Raw genomic sequence first — 16,249 nt, 5'->3', positions numbered from 1 at the left:
GTAGTTTATAAGATTATGAAACACCTAAACTTGTCATGAGGTTACATGCGAAGGTAATATTAGCTGAAAAATTGCATGGAGAAATTATGAATGAATTCATTGATAAATTCATCATGCACTTTTGCAGCTGATAGTACTTAAATATCGTTGCCTGAGTAGGTACCCACAGCATTTTTAAGTTTTTTGAGCACCCACCTTCTGGTAGTCGTTTTTTATCATCGTTATCTAAAAATCTAGGTAGGTATTACTGAGAAATGTGCCTTACAATCTGTAAAATAAAAAGCAATAATCAAAAGTGGTTGGGAAGACAAAGTGCATGTAACACTGTAGTTGCAGGCGATCATAGTTTATGGTTGGAAACTACTTACAATCAGACCGTATGCTTGTGTGCCACAGACGTTACTACGTATATGATTTGACTGCCCGTATAAATCTAGCAATTTGCGCGACAAAGCCAACCTTGAGGAAATGAACATGATCCGGCAAGGCGGGAGCTTCCCAAACACGCTTAATTAAAGCCTACCTACACTTTGTTGGAGCCTTTGGACGTTTTAATGAAGGCAGCTCAAGACTTAACTGTCAAAGTTATTTTTAAATTATGTTACTTAAAAGGCATTGCCTTTATATTCAGGCCCTGTCCTCACTGTTTTAATACAATTTATTGAACAACCTATGTGGGGAACTACATATTTATACATTTTGTAAAAAGATGAACAAAACCAGACAACGAGTAAAACAAACTTTACCGTCCGTCTGTTTTCCACGTCTATGTTTTTTTATCTATTAATAAAAATTATGCAAAATATACATCAATTTCACCAAACGATCTGTATTGTTAGGCAGACAAGTTTTTTGAAAATTTCAAATTGCAGGGAGAGTTGATGGGTCTCTATTGCTTCCCATAAAATTTTAAGTTATAATGTATCGTTTGTCTACATTTTCGTTAGTCATAATTTGGATGTTCTCAGAAACACGTAACTTTTCGGGATTGCCATAAAACAAACCTAACCTAACCTAACCTATCTATAAAATGACCTAAACGAAAATCTTGAAAAGTTAACCGTTTCAGAATTATGATTAACTAGATGTGCCCGCGCGGCTTCGCTCGCGCAAGTGATCGATATCCTAACACTTTCACTGTCCTTGCTCCCAATGTGGAATCACGATTAGCCTCAATTTCAATTAGGGAACGCAATCGGTAGGTATATAGTTTGTATGAAAATAACTTGTTATTTACCGGTTTCTCGGTAATTCCCTTACAACTATTTACCTGTTTACATGCCCTAATTTCAATGCCATATCACCCATAACAGTAGGGTACACTTTTCAGTTAAGAACCGTGAACGTGTTTAAATATCGTTTAATTATATACTCTCAAGTATCGTTGCCTTCAGCATTCAATCCTGTCAGGGCTTAAAACTGTAATACCTCTTTAACCTTTGTAACTTAGTTTGGACTCAATAAATGATATGATTTGAAAAAGAAAAGGTACTTTTTTATCCACATTATTTATTTAAAACCTTTATGCACAACAATCAGCCTTAAGTATATGCATCATTACTTAATAGGAATATTCTTTATCTTCATAAAGTAATCTGTTTAGCTATACCGTAACCTCGGCGTGCTTCAGCCCTTGAAGGTTACATTGTCTACCCCAAAAAATTAACCATGTATAAATATTTTACTTTGGGAGCAAATATTCGTTCTTTTTAATTAAAAAAATATTTGAGTATTAAATAAGGTGCATTATGGTAATTCCGAATGGCAGAAATGCTCTGGTAATTCCGAAAGGGGAATCTTGATATGCTGGAAATAATGGTGATTTTTACGCGACTTTCGTAATTACCCTAATGCACCTTACCTCGAACACTTCTTTTGAAGTAAATTCGCTCTTTAATAAACCAATTATATACATACTAAATATCTCAGTGTAAATCTCATTTTTGGCAAACACTTATCAAAATTTTGGCAAAAACTAATCACTTATTTATTCTTAAATTGAGATGGTTGACTCAGTCTTAATAATAGGTAAATTTACGACAACTGGGCTGTTCTACGTTGCTGAGCGAGAACTCTTCAATAAATGAGGTTTCAGATAGATCGCTTAAGCCCATTTGCTGTCTCAAGCCCGCATGTTTCACAATTCATGAAACCATCTGTAAAACAGTGTTAATTATTATCGCAATTATTATAGAACAATCTAAGTATACTGTTATAGAGTCACAGCACATGATTGGTTGTAATTCAACTGCTTGATGCGGTTCCCCGACCGCGGGTATTCAGTAGGTACTTTAGAAACAGGCGTTTTGAGCCATACACCCTTAAGCCACCTAACATACTTAGACCCAATTCCAAGAATAACGCTTACTTTGGATAGTAATGTCAAATTACTATGGACTTTTGACATTATTATCCGAGTAAACGTTATTCTTAGAATAAAAGTTTGGTAAAACGTAGCCTTAGCGCAGGATTACCTAATGTTATACTATCACATTCGACTCATCGTGATGCGACATAATATATATTTCGTTATCTAGCAATAATGAGGTTTTTGCACGATGGGTATGTGCCGCAAAGAAGTAAAATAGTACATTTATTTTTAACAAGCAGAAACGTCTGCTAACGATTCTAAACATTTTTATATTAAAGGAAAAAATGGAACTGGAAATGGATAGACGTCACCCCAAGACGTGTGTACATAAGGAAAGGCATGGAAAGATTTGCGATGTCCGGCGTGGCTTCCGTAGCTCAATTGGTTAAGAGCCTTGCACGGATTGCAAAATGATGCGGGTTCAAGTCCCGCCGGAAGCGTAATTTTCTCCATTTTTTCCTTTAATATAAAAATGTTTAAAATAGTACATTTTCGTTATAAGTGCGCTTGTGGCAAAATGTCTCGGGACTCGTGAAATAATGACATTCTCATTCTCGCGCGTGTGACGAACGACGTTTCTTAATACAGTTGCGAAAAAACACTACTACAACCTTAGACTAAATATACTACAACGAAATAAAACGATAAACAATTCGAACTCCCAATTTTCGCATTGACATTAACGTATGTATTTTTGACAATTCAAGCTTTGAAGCTATTAAACTTGCGTTCGTATTTTTGATTTTGCTATCCATCCAACACAATTTATTTATTTCATTGTGTGCCATAAAAACAAACATTTACGATTTGGGACGATTGTTTAATATATATGTCGCAGTAAGATAGATAAAGCCGTTATATAGTTATAACCCTAGGTATATAATTATATGTCGTAACATAGTTAAATGAAAGCGATTTATTGCTATCTTACTAGGAATATAACTATAATACGTTACTAGTTTAGTCAAATAGTTATATGACTGGATTCAGTTTAGTGAAATGATTGTAGACAGGAGTGCGGCGGTGCGGCGGAGGTATAGTTATAACCCTAGGGATATAATTATATGCGTTAAACAAACAAACCACAGTGAAGAATTGTTTAGGGCAAGAATTCGTTAATTATTTCCAATTCAATGTACTTATTCTCTCTAAACACACAGACGGATGGACAGAGTCGCGACATAAGGGTTCCTTTTGATTTTTTTTTGGTATAGAACTATAAAGAACCGGGACACCCGGTTCCAGTCCCACTTAGAGACGTATTATAATTATATCCCTAGACTAAGTTTAATCCAGTGATATAATTATATAACTAAACTAGTACCGTATTATAATTATATTCCTAGTAAGATGGTTATGAATCGCTTTTGTTTAGCTATGTTACGGCATATAATTATATCCCTAGGGTTATAACTATACCTCTGCCGCACCGCCACACTCCTGCCTACAATCATTTCACTAGACTGAATCCAGTCATATAACTATTTGACTAAACTAGTAACGTATTATAGTTATATTCCTAGTAAGATAGCAATTAATCGCTTTCGTTTAACTATGTTACGACGTATAATTATATTCCTAGGGTAATAACTATATAACGGTTTTATCTATCTTACTGCGACATATATACCTTCATTTTAATTCAATCGACCATTGAAGTATTGCAAATAATATAAAATAATTATGACAAATTGCTTAACATATTAAGGTTTTTGAACGTACTTGCATTAAGTTGGTGACATTTGGTAAGACACGAAAGACCGAGTAAGTGCCGATTGGATCCCGAAGATAGCCGAGTGCCGAAGTCTTGAAATAGTAAAGTTTATGAAATTTTCGTTAGCTAATTGTAAAATAAATACGCAGCGTAAGCGGCAATTTTCATATACATTTTCTATTCCTATATTTAGACAGTAGATTTAAATAGTTTTCTATTACGATTCTTGCGTTGTATCCGAGAAACGTGGTCCAAAAGTTCTTAAAATTTGTAAGGCGCCATCTCGTTTCTTCCCTCGTTTTTTATCCCTTTCTGGTTTTTCGTTCTACCTCGAAGTATTGCAAATAACATAAAATAATTATGACAAATTGCTTAACATATTAAGGTTTTTGAACGTACTTGCATTAAGTTGGTGACATTTGGTAAGACACGAAAGACCGAGTAAGTGCCGATTGGATCCCGAAGATAGCCGAGTGCCGAAGTCTTGAAATGGTAAAGTTTATGAAATTTTCGTTAGCTAATTGTAAAATAAATACGCAGCGTAAGCGGCAATTTTCATATACATTTTCTATTCCTATATTTAGACAATAGATTTAAATAGTTTTCTATTACGATTCTTGCGTTGTATCCGAGAAACGTGGTCCAAAAGTTCTTAAAATTTGTAAGGCGCCATCTCGTTTCTTCCCTCGTTTTTTATCCCTTTCTGGTTTTTCGTTTTTATATAAGTAGATGATAATCTGTCAAACATTACATTATGACTTTCAATCATACTGTCAAATAAAGGGATCGGTTGGGAGATGGCAGCTTTTCTTGCCCATAGCTCTTTAATTTACCAGTTTTTAAACGCACGACAACTGTTTATACGCTCTAAGTTTTTAATAATGTGTAAAGAATTTCTGCGTCGTGAATAATATGTCTATAGCACCATCGCAAATTAACCTAATCATAGTAAACGCTAAATTGCACTCCTTTACTTTAATTTCCTCTGCTATTAGTTCAGTTTGACTTGTATATCGCTTACCTTGTCTGTCTATGCCTTAAGAACTTAGTCGTAACTAACCAAAATTTAATCAGAGTTCCAAGAGAGCCATAAATCGCGGCATTAGTCGGACACAACGCGGTTTTATTTATGCAGTCCAGTTGTAACCATTGACTTAGCTACAATGTTAAGACGTGTCTTAAGGGTGCCAAGGATAGGAACTAGCATAATGGTAGTTATTCGATATGTGAAGATTTGACAGTCGTGTCAGTGTCTTCAGATAGCCCACTGGTGCTGCTCGATTTTCGTTCGACTTTCTTTTAAAATTGTGTGAAGGGACTCTTTCGCTTTACAGGTGTGGAATCTGTGTCTGATCGAATCCTATCCTCGTACGGAGGCCTATATTGATCGTTTAGGAGATGAATGTGTCAGGTGATTTCATTGATGAACACACGACTGTCAGTCAATCGGGCAGTCTAAAGCAAATAAACGAATAATCGCGCGTGATAGGAACTTTTCATCCTCATTTAACTGTACGAAGTTTAAGTTCTATCCACAACATTGTATACACCGTGTTTCACTTAACACTAAAAACCTGAAAACCGTTTGTTCAGAATCGAGAGTAGAATCGATTGAGCTATATCTTGATGGGGGTAATATTTTTTGTTTTAATTTGTATTATTAGTTATTTTTTACGTGCCCATTCTACTAATTCGTAATACAACATTGTGCATATCACATTGCTTGAGGTTGTATACCTTTTTCAGTATTTAGAGGTATTAATAATGGCTGGTTACGTGGACGATTATTTTTTCCGCTACGAATTTGACGTTGTGTGTCAGTTTACTTTTAATGTTTATCATAAGTCATAACAAATTGAACTCCTACCAAATTACAACCTTGTCATTTTTAATGTAAGGTTTAAATTTGCTTACTGCGATTACCTGTCCAATTTGAAGTTTATTGTGACAAAGCTTAAGTGCTTTACAGTGACATAGCTGTCTATTGTTAAACCTTATGTCGTTGCAGTAACGTACACAAATAAATAGTTTGAAGGTTTATGATGGTAGCTAGCAATTATTTTATTGAGTGTAGAGTTAAAAGTCGAGTAGAGCTGTACAGAAAATGAAAAATTCAATTTAAAAAAATAATAATCATCAGATTAAAAGATGAACACTCTAGACACGTTTGAAAAAATAAAAATCAGTTGGGGTGTCTGAGATTTTGAGTGGTACCGGAAACACGGTGTATGTATAATTTGAACTTTCGGTCAAAAGTCAAAGTCATTCGTCTCAATCATTGCGCCATTTCATTGGTGAATGTCGTGTAAGAATTTCGGTCAGAATATGAATGGGATTCGGCATGTCCAACATAAAATTAATCTAACCATTCGGATGGATTCGGGTAAAAACCGGGTAGATAGGTATTTACCGGGTAAATACCCAGGTGGTTAGATTGGGTCTTTAGCCACGACCCATCTCTAAATGGACCCATCTTTATTTCTAGAGTCTTTGGCTATAATGCGTAAACCAACTAATAGGCCCCTACGAAAAGCTCAATAAAACGGTTTATGTCCAGTGCAATGGCTCAGCAGATTACCAATATCGGCCCGATACTCAGTAATCCTTACTTTATTACCACAGCACCGCTATATTACCTACGCACTATGGCCATTAGGCCCCAGCAATGACGTTACTGGATATTAAGAGATCATTACTTTATTAAGAGGATAGGGACGGGTTTTCCCTTACGCATTATACTCATTTTCCTCCGTAGATATTCAAATTATGGAAAATATTTTCACGTCACTCGTATTTGATGTGTTATAACTATGGGTGGCTATGGTATTATGAGACTTGGGAGCATTTAAAAAAAAGTTTAAATACAGTTTTTCAATAAGTAAAAACGGGATAAAACTGATGTAATGGCATAGCTATATTTAAAATACATCAACTAATGTAAAAATATTTACTACTATGTCGATATACGGTGAGCAAAATAAGGAAAACGTTTGAATCGATTCCAGAGTGATTTTCCCGTATCGTCTTAAGAGATCATTTGGCGTTATTCGTATCGAGTGGCCGGAATTGTGAAATAACACTAAAGGCAGTGGCAAGAAAATCATTAAATCAAATAAAGCTCCGAATCTATTATTCCATTCGGGCGGAAAAGTACGTTTCCTTTTTCATTTTCGCTTGACGTCGCAATATTCAGTGGCCTCCGTATCACTGCGTCGCGCACATGTCGTGTCAACTTAGTCAACTTAGTCAACATCATTTGAGTGGCAAAATTAATAAAGGTATAACTGTTTAGGCGGTTCCATTCTACGCGTTAATAGCTAAGATCATATTTGTACCTTGATGACCACTGGTTAGTAGTGCTACTGCATGACCGTTTTCTCTGTATTATATAATACTTAGGTAGCAATCAATGTCGCTTTTGTCAAATATAAGGTTAAATTTAAGTCTTAGTATAGGGTTGTTAATTAGTTCCGATCACAATGCTGTCCCTAAAACTACGGTCATACCTCCTAGTGGGAATTGTGTTAGGATACTTAGGATGTATGCTACAAGTAAGATTTTATAACTTGTCTGTAAATATTATTGGTCTGTATCTGTTTTTTCCCCAATAAAGAAAAATAAAATAAAAAAATAAGAGCGGTACTGAAAGTTGAGCAGTTTCATGTGCTATACCTACCCCTTGTTGTTATTTATTTATCGTATGGCATTTTTACGTCTGACTGGATTTCAATTACATCAATTAGTGTTTGGATTCAGTAAGCACTGCGAGGTCCTGGAGGACAGTGTAGTTGCCAAGTACGTTGCTCCGTTAAGTGCGCGTTAATTACAAAAAATATTGCATGTTATGTGTATATTATATTCGTTATATAATATGTACTGGACCAAGCGTTAATTAACTCTACGAAAAATAAAGATATAAAAATAAAAAATAAGGATTTATACAATGAAAATTTGCTTTTCAGCTGTTGTTGACGTTTGCAATAACCACGATCACAAAACAATCAACATCAGAGCCGGGCGGAAAAATTGGCTAACGAACAAAATGTAAGTAAACAATCATCAAAATAAGAATATTGCGCAAAAAAATGTCGGACTACTTAGCGTCTCGCGATCGAAGTAACGATATGACAGCAATAGCAGCTGCTCGGCACACACAAAAGCACAAACAAACAAACAAACATTGGCGCAAATAACGCAAATTACAGATATAAATAGTGCGAAAAGATTTGCCTTCGTATTGTTACGGAAACGTACGAACGACGTTGTTGTTATCTTGTTAAAAGACTAGTCTTGAAGACTTTTAAACCTTTAAGACGCAAACCTTGAAGGTTCAAGCTTTGAAGACTGAAGCGTTAAAGGTTAGAGCTCAAAAACGGTTCAGATCATAACCTTAACGACTTTAGCTTTTTAGGTTTCATAGAGAGCTCTAGCCCCCGAACCTCGAAGGCCTGAGTCAAGCGTTACGGCCCAGCCACGACATTGGTCTAAGGGCGGCAGCGGCGAGCGGCAGCCATACGTGCGAATGAAAAGTCCCATCGCTGTGTCTCGCTTCAATGAATGGCCGCCGCTCGCCGCTGTCGCGCTTAGACCAATGTCGTGGCTGAGATCAAATAAGGAGCGTTATAGGCAGAAAGTATTTTTGTGTATTTATTTTTGGGTGCGTATCGATCGATATAACTTTTTTTGATATATTTTTAGTCGTTATAACGACCATTTGATATAATTATTAAATCATATAACAACAAATAATATACTAACAAATTGTATAATTCTTATTTAATATAATGATCATTTTTTCGAAAAACATTTATTATAACATACTTTTAGTATAATGCTTATTTCCGATAATAAATAAATTGTATAACACAAATTAATTATTTCTAAAGCACAGTTAGAATAAAAAAAATTGTACAATAAATTAGATCCATTATTTACCAGAAAAGTAGATTAACTTAGAACTGCGACCCCTACACACAACGCGCTGCTACCAGAAAAATAGGTTAGGTTAGGTTAGAACTGTGACCCTTAAACACATCTATTGTCAGAAAAGTAGGTTAGGTTAGGTTAGAACTGTGATCTTAAAAAAAAAGAATAAAATTAATTCATGAAATGTTTTAGTTTGCTAGTTATATTATACTAGTCGTATATCAATAAATAGTTATACCATATAGCGGTTATTATAAATAATTGTTATACGGAATAATGATTATACAAAATAAAAGTAGATCTTTTGTGGTTATACCAAATGTTAATTATATCAAATGAATGATTATATCCTTTAAAAATATACCAAATGTTGTTATATCAAGTGTTACTATACCAAAAAAAGTTATACCAAACATTACACACCCTTTATTTTTAACCCTTAATTTGACGGTGTCCGGTGTGGTAGTTTTTAGGGTTCCGTACACAAAGGATAAACACGCGACTCTATTACTAAGACTATTACGTTAAAAGTCCATCCGTTGTATCCGGCTGTATCTCATTATGAATTTCTCAACTTGTTATTATAACTTTAGTTAAGGGGAGGGGCACTGTTTATCCTAAACCACAGGTTCGCCTACTTAGGAAACAGACCTTCTGATCTACTTTTAAGAACCAATTTGTACAAGTTTTTGTTCATTAAATAATTAAAAAAAAATATATATCTCAGGATACTAAAAAGTACGAAATCCTCAGTGGGCGAGTCCTGTTTTTTATTTCTGGTGACCTCAGGCTTAAAAGCTTTTAAGACTTAAAAGCCACAAGCCTTATAGACTTAAACCTTCAAGGCTTAGGAGGCTTTAAAGCTTGAGGCCTAAAGACTCGAGGTTTCTGTGCTCGTAAGCACCAACGCGACTTATTGAGGCTTATAATATGGTCGATGCTTTAAGGTTCGAGGCTTCAAGACTCAGAAGTCGTGACTCGAGTCTTGTAGTTTACGCCTCGAAGCTTAAATTCACAACACTAACGAACATGTGAAACATGTCATGCTATCAGTCAGTCTCAAAACAAGATGTACTGACATTGACTGAACTACCATGACAAATATGAACGTTTCCGGAAAAATACGAAGGAAACACTTTTCGCGCTACATCTGTACAGGGTGGCTAGCCGAATGGCACAATCGCTCACGAAACGCTCACGAAACGAAGCGCTAGTAGATATCTATCTCTATCGCGCTTGCGTATTGGCGCGACAGAGCCAGCGGCGTATCGCTTTCGTTTGGCGTCGGAGAAATGCCATTCGGCTACGGGGCCTGGGTGGCTAGCCGAATGGCACAATCGCTCACGAAACGCTCACGAAACGAAGCGCTAGTAGATATCTATCTCTATCGCGCTTGCGTATTGGCGCGACAGAGCCAGCGGCGTATCGCTTTCGTTTGGCGTCGGAGAAATGCCATTCGGCTACGGGGCCTGTTGTGGAACAGTCTTGGTAGCTATTTTTCATAACGCTGAATGCCGCCGTTCAAAAGAAACTAGTGTGAAGTGACATTTAGGCATTGACAAGGGCAACGCGACGTGGGAGGTCTGGAAATGCGTGACGGGGTGTCCGTCACGGGACATCACAGAAATATAATAAAGGTTACAATATATAAGTTGTCTGCAAATTAAAGTGACAACGCATAGTAATTGAAGCAAACAATTGTTCAAGCACTTGTTGTCATCGTCTTGTCTGCCCGCCTCTCGCAACAAAAAGTGCTACGAGCGCGCCTCCAGCTTGAACCTTGTCTCTTGATAACAACAGCTAGTACTTATTGGGACGCACCTGTTGCCAGTTGTCATCATCATGTCTGCCTGCCTCCCGCGCCGACAGCCACAGCCGCAGCCTGATGCGTCCCTGCACCGAGGAGCGTTGCGAGCGTGCCTCCAGCTTGTACCACGCCTCCACGCCCGTCGACGGGATCTCGCGAAGCGGAATGTTCACGCATCCTGCACAAACAATATCTCATTGACTGTCTTTCATAAAACATTGCCTGCCTATTGTTCACTGAGCCGCATTTAAAGAATAATACTTTTCTGCTTCATAAAATAAAGTTAGCAATGAATTCAATTGTAAGGTTAATGGTATTTGTGAAGTCAGTCTTAGCTTAGCTGTCCAAGTGTCTGGACTTTATGGAATGTTCACGCATCTTGCACACACAATAATAAATCTCATTGACTGTCTTTCATAGCACGTTGCCTATCTATTGTTCAGTGAGCCGTGTCATCGAGTTCTCTGCTTTCTTTGTGTTATAACTTATAAAACTGTAATGTTAATGGAATTTGTTTAGTCTGTTTCCACTTAATTTTTAACTGGGCAAATGACAAATGTTTTCCGGTTTTATAGTTGACTTACACCTGGTTTAAAGTGTAAGCCTAAGTGCGATATCGGATGTCCGAAGGATTTCAAAGGCAAAAATCAAAGATGGCGGCTTAAATGTATGGGATATCGGTCCTACATCCGATATCGGATCGGATAATGTGAAAACGCACTAAGTGTTACCAGAAAATGTAGGGCATTAAAACTATAACTAAAACCACAGAAACTGTTACAAAAACTATATAAATATTCCGCGATGCAACGACGCAAAACGCGATGTTACAAAATGCATGTAACATAAACATAACACTTGCAAGTAAAACACTGTAAGTATACATAGATTACAGACACAGACTGTATTCCTAAACCACAAATGTCGATTTATGTCAAAACAATTCAATGCACAGTCCAACTCTCATTCACCTGTAGCTGACTGATTTCCATTCGAAATGAATATCAAACAGGCCCTCGGCAAATAAATATTGAATTTTCTCTCGCACCTATCAATCTTGTTACCTACATCCAATTTTTGACGTGAATTCCTATTTTAGATGCAAGAAGATTTCGAAAAAGCGACGTACCGTAAAGTTTTGACATTCATACCTAAATGTTGCAATCTCACTAGAATATTTTGAGGATAAAGTACTTCACCTGTTGCAGCGAAATACCTTGCACGGTATTAATATTCAGGGAACTTTGAGAGTTAACTCCACGGAGATTGTAAGAATAAACAAACTAGCTGCTTTTTACTGATACTGGGGTAATATCGTATTGTGAGCATAACTTAACTCCTGCATTTAATCTGAAATAAAGAGACGTGTCAGTAAAATAACAATATAGTCGTTTTAAAATTCACAACTCTTCAATATGGCAACAATTTTGCGCTTATGTATCACCCAAATCAAAGAACTGTTTCATTGAACCAGCCAGTTCTTATATTTATGTAGTTTTAAATAGTATTTATAACGTCATTACCATCCTAAAGCACATTATAGAGGTGATTTATTTAGCGTAGGAGTTTTTGTTTATTTAGTGAGTGAATGTTTCATTGTTTACCTACTCACCTTGTTGAAAAAGAAAATGGAAACCGAATGGTAAACAAATACTTCAACCTTATTTAAATAACAAAAAATACGAAAATAGGTTTATACGTCAACACAAATAAACAGCAAAAACAGGAAATAGGGGAATAACAATGGGATGGTAAAATTGATTTAGATTTTTTCATGTTCTATTGTACTTAGGAGTAGGTGCGACTTAAATTAGGTGGGTGTTCAACTGTTCATAAGACATTTTTGTTTAGAAGTGCCGTATATTTGGTACTAGCTTTTGCCCGCGGCTTCGCTCGCATTAGAAAGAGACAAAAAGTAGCCTATGTCACCCTCCATCCCTTCAACTATCTCCACTTAAAAAATCACGTCAAATTGTCTCGGCGTCTAGCCGTGAAAGACGGACAAACAAACAGACACACACACACTTTCCCATTCATAATATTAGTATGTATAATGGTTCTCCCAGGCTCCCGTGACTCGTGCCAGATGCCGGGATAACGAAAGGATGATGATGAGTACCCACTTCTAAATACTCCACTTATTTTTTTTTCTTCTATACGAAATTGCTCCGTCTGTGGCAGTCAGGCCTAGTGCCGTACCCGAATGGCATTTCTGCGACGCGAAATGAAAACGAAACGTCGCGAAAGGTAGTCTGGCTCTGTCGCGCCAATACGCAAGAGCGATAGAGATAGATATCTACCAGCGTTTCGTTTCGTGAGCGTTTGTGCCACTCGGCTACGTACCCTGTTATTACCACAGTTTATCGCCCATTATCCTCATTAGAAAGTCTTTCATTTGAAGATCTACGAGTAGTAGTGCGTTTACTTATTACCAATGTAAGTGTCAACTTAGTTGCCGAGATAACATCACAGTCGAAACGGAGTTATTTGTGATAGCCCGGGGGAGTACTTTCGGAGCTCTCCGATATCGGCCCAATGAAACTTGCGACAGTTTTTGGTCCAATATGTTTGATGTTATCTAACACAAGATTAAGAAGCTACTTTTGGGAAGCTATTTTCGGGAATATCAGTGTTATAAACATAAAGGGAAGTAATGACATAGTTCATTAAGATCCAGGGCGATTTTTCCGATTTTGAATTGGTACTTTTTTATTTCTACAAGAGTTCATCCCAGTCCCATCCCGAGTCCCATCTATGCAAGGGTTAAAATATTTCTACATATTATGTCGTCATAAAAAGCGCTGGTAGCCTAGCGGTAAGTACGTGCGACTTTCGTTCCAGAGGTCGCGGGTTCGAACCCCGTGGCTCTCACCAATGACTTTTTCGGAATTTATGTGCGAAATTTCATTTGATATTTGCCAGTCGCTTTTCGGTGAAACATCGTGGACCAATTCCAATAAGGTCTAGTTTACCCTTCGGGTTGGAAGGTAAGGAAAAACTAGTGCCTACGCTAAATCTTGGGAACAGTCAAAGCGGACCCCAGGCTCCCATGAGCCGTGGCAAATGCCGGGATAACGCAAGGAGGATGATGATATGTCGTCATAAAAACACACCTAAAAACGATTCGATCAATGAAACAATTCACAATATTAAATGGTGTACCCATCGTGCAAAAACCAATCGCACTATAAAGCTTGCGGCTCGGGAAGTCCTTTGATAAAATTAATTAAACGGAAAACATACAACAATGCGGCTCCTTTATTTATATTTTTCATTTGAGATAAAAAACATATTTTTATAGAAATATTTATTTTGACTAAGCTTGAATTAAGTAGATTAATTAAATGTTGTTATTGGTACATAATAAACAATAACAGGAGTTCAATAGTGACCAATGTCTAACAATTACCATGATAAAATATTTATAAAGAGTTCGAAGCTTAACTATCGATGTCTGTCGGTTGACTTCAAGTTAGAATTTAACAATAGCATTTATGTTATTACCTTGATGTCATATATGGGAATAAGTAATGCCAAGCTGCAAAATAAACCAATCACAGTAGGTACTATTTATTGTAAATTAAAGCGAATTCTCGAAGCTCCTATGAATGTTTCCGAAAATCATTGGCTCGTGTCGAAATCGAATTTAGGAGAAAAATGCGAGCCAATGTCGATCGCGACTGAAAAAGGGCAGGCCTAGCGGAGCGAAGTAATGCTCGCTGAAAAAATATGTAAATTGTTATCATGGTGGTCGAGCATCATTAATTTACATTGTTGAGTACGCCCATTCGGATAGCTTGTTACGTTAAATGTAACTATTAGTTTATTTCTCACTTTCAGAGGCGACAGCCGGCCTACCATGCTTCCAATTTTATCACTTATCCACGTGGATAAGACATCTGTCACTCTCACACTGACATACTTGCTAAAGCGTGACAGACGTCTTATCCACGTGGATAAGTGATAAAATTAGAAGCATGATACGCCGGCAGGTCTTTGCTGTACCTACTCTACCCAAGTCTACAAAAACTAGAACCAAAATTACCCTGGCGTCTAAAAATATGAACTGATCGAGGCGGAAATTTCTGTCGAGATTGACTACAAACGAATTTGAATGAGCAATTAACAAAATTAAGGCATTGTTTCAAAAGTCATTGTTATCCTCTAAATTGAAACGTTGAATGAAATAAGTACCTCCATTTTTCATTCACCATTTTATTTTTTTAATAAATATCGAGCTACAGTTTCTAAGAGGTACTGTGTATAAAATTGGGTTCACACGAAATCGTTAACGAAATAGTTGTTTTTCAGTTGACAGGCTCTGAGTAAGGTGTGACATTTAATTCGCTTGGGTTTTCCCATATCGTACGGGGGTTCAGTCAAACGTTTCAAAAAGTTGTGTCTTCAGGAAAATTCTAAATACTTAAGAAATTTTGGTAAGCAAAATTTTTTTACTGGATTTCTGAGTGGACCTGTTTCTCAAAAACATCGTAGAAGGAAAAGTAGAAGGAAAGAGGGGAAGAGAAAGACCTAGGAGAAACTATTTCACCCAAATTAAAGAAAAGGTTCAGGTCATGTCGTATCAGAAGGTGAAGGAGTTGCCAGAAGACCACACGAGTTGGAGATTGCTCCACCGACAAGAGCACAGCTCTTAAGTTAGAAGAAGAAGATGTAAATCCAATAAAGTACTAAGCAATAAATTTGTTTTTTATTATGCAGAAACGTCTGCGAGCCATATTACATATTTTTAAATTAAAGGAAAAATTGAAAAATTCACACCTCCGGCAGGACTCGAACCTGCGACCTCTGGCCTTATGGCCCCGGCAAAGCCAAAGGTCGCAGGTTCGAGTCCTGCCGGAGGTGTGAATTTTTCCATTTTTCCTTTAATTTAAAAATATGTACTAAGCAATATCTCAGATCCCTTGTAATTGTCGACCGAAGCGAAACCGAGGCCAAAAAACTTAGGCTGAGATTTTCTTATTTACTGCCCAAGGTGTTGTACGGCCCAAGGATTTTTCTGCCGGGAAGCGGTAACTTCGTTTAGCGCAGCGTCTTGAAATTTGATGCTTTCCGGTCGGAGGACAGAAAACGAAATTTTGGTAAATTTTATTATTATTTATCTTCACAGAAGCGGATTGTTTGTGTTTCCTATGTTTACAGTTACCTACAGTACCTACGTGTTCCCAACTTTTATATCGAAAAGGAAATGTCGCTGCACATACGTTGTTAGACCTAAAACAGTTGCAACAAATGTGACGTTCACAATATTGAAACTACTTAGCTTTTATATGAGGGCGCCACTGTGCGGTAGAGCGGTTGAACTTTGAAAGCTCCCACGATTATTATTTATTTTAAATAGTTAAACACATATTTTCTATATAATTTTATTAACAAATTAATAATTACGCTATTTACAAACCGAGTGACGATA

The 16,249-nt window shown here is 36.9% G+C and overlaps 1 protein-coding gene across 1 annotated transcript in view; it reads right to left on the bottom strand.

Annotated features, from left to right (window-relative positions):
• Positions 1–16,249, bottom strand: part of LOC125231643 (BAI1-associated protein 3) — a 144,367-nt gene that overhangs the window by 67,772 nt on the left and 60,346 nt on the right. Inside the window, exon 7 of the mRNA XM_048137125.1 lies at positions 10,833–10,996. Coding sequence (XP_047993082.1) covers positions 10,833–10,996 — 164 coding nt within the window. The remainder of the gene's footprint in view (positions 1–10,832; positions 10,997–16,249) is intronic.

Source organism: Leguminivora glycinivorella, chromosome 12 (assembly GCF_023078275.1).
Source record: "Leguminivora glycinivorella isolate SPB_JAAS2020 chromosome 12, LegGlyc_1.1, whole genome shotgun sequence".
NCBI lineage: Eukaryota > Metazoa > Arthropoda > Insecta > Lepidoptera > Tortricidae > Leguminivora > Leguminivora glycinivorella.
Note: the sequence above shows the minus strand (reverse complement) of the source record. Positions and strands in the feature narration are given on the sequence as shown.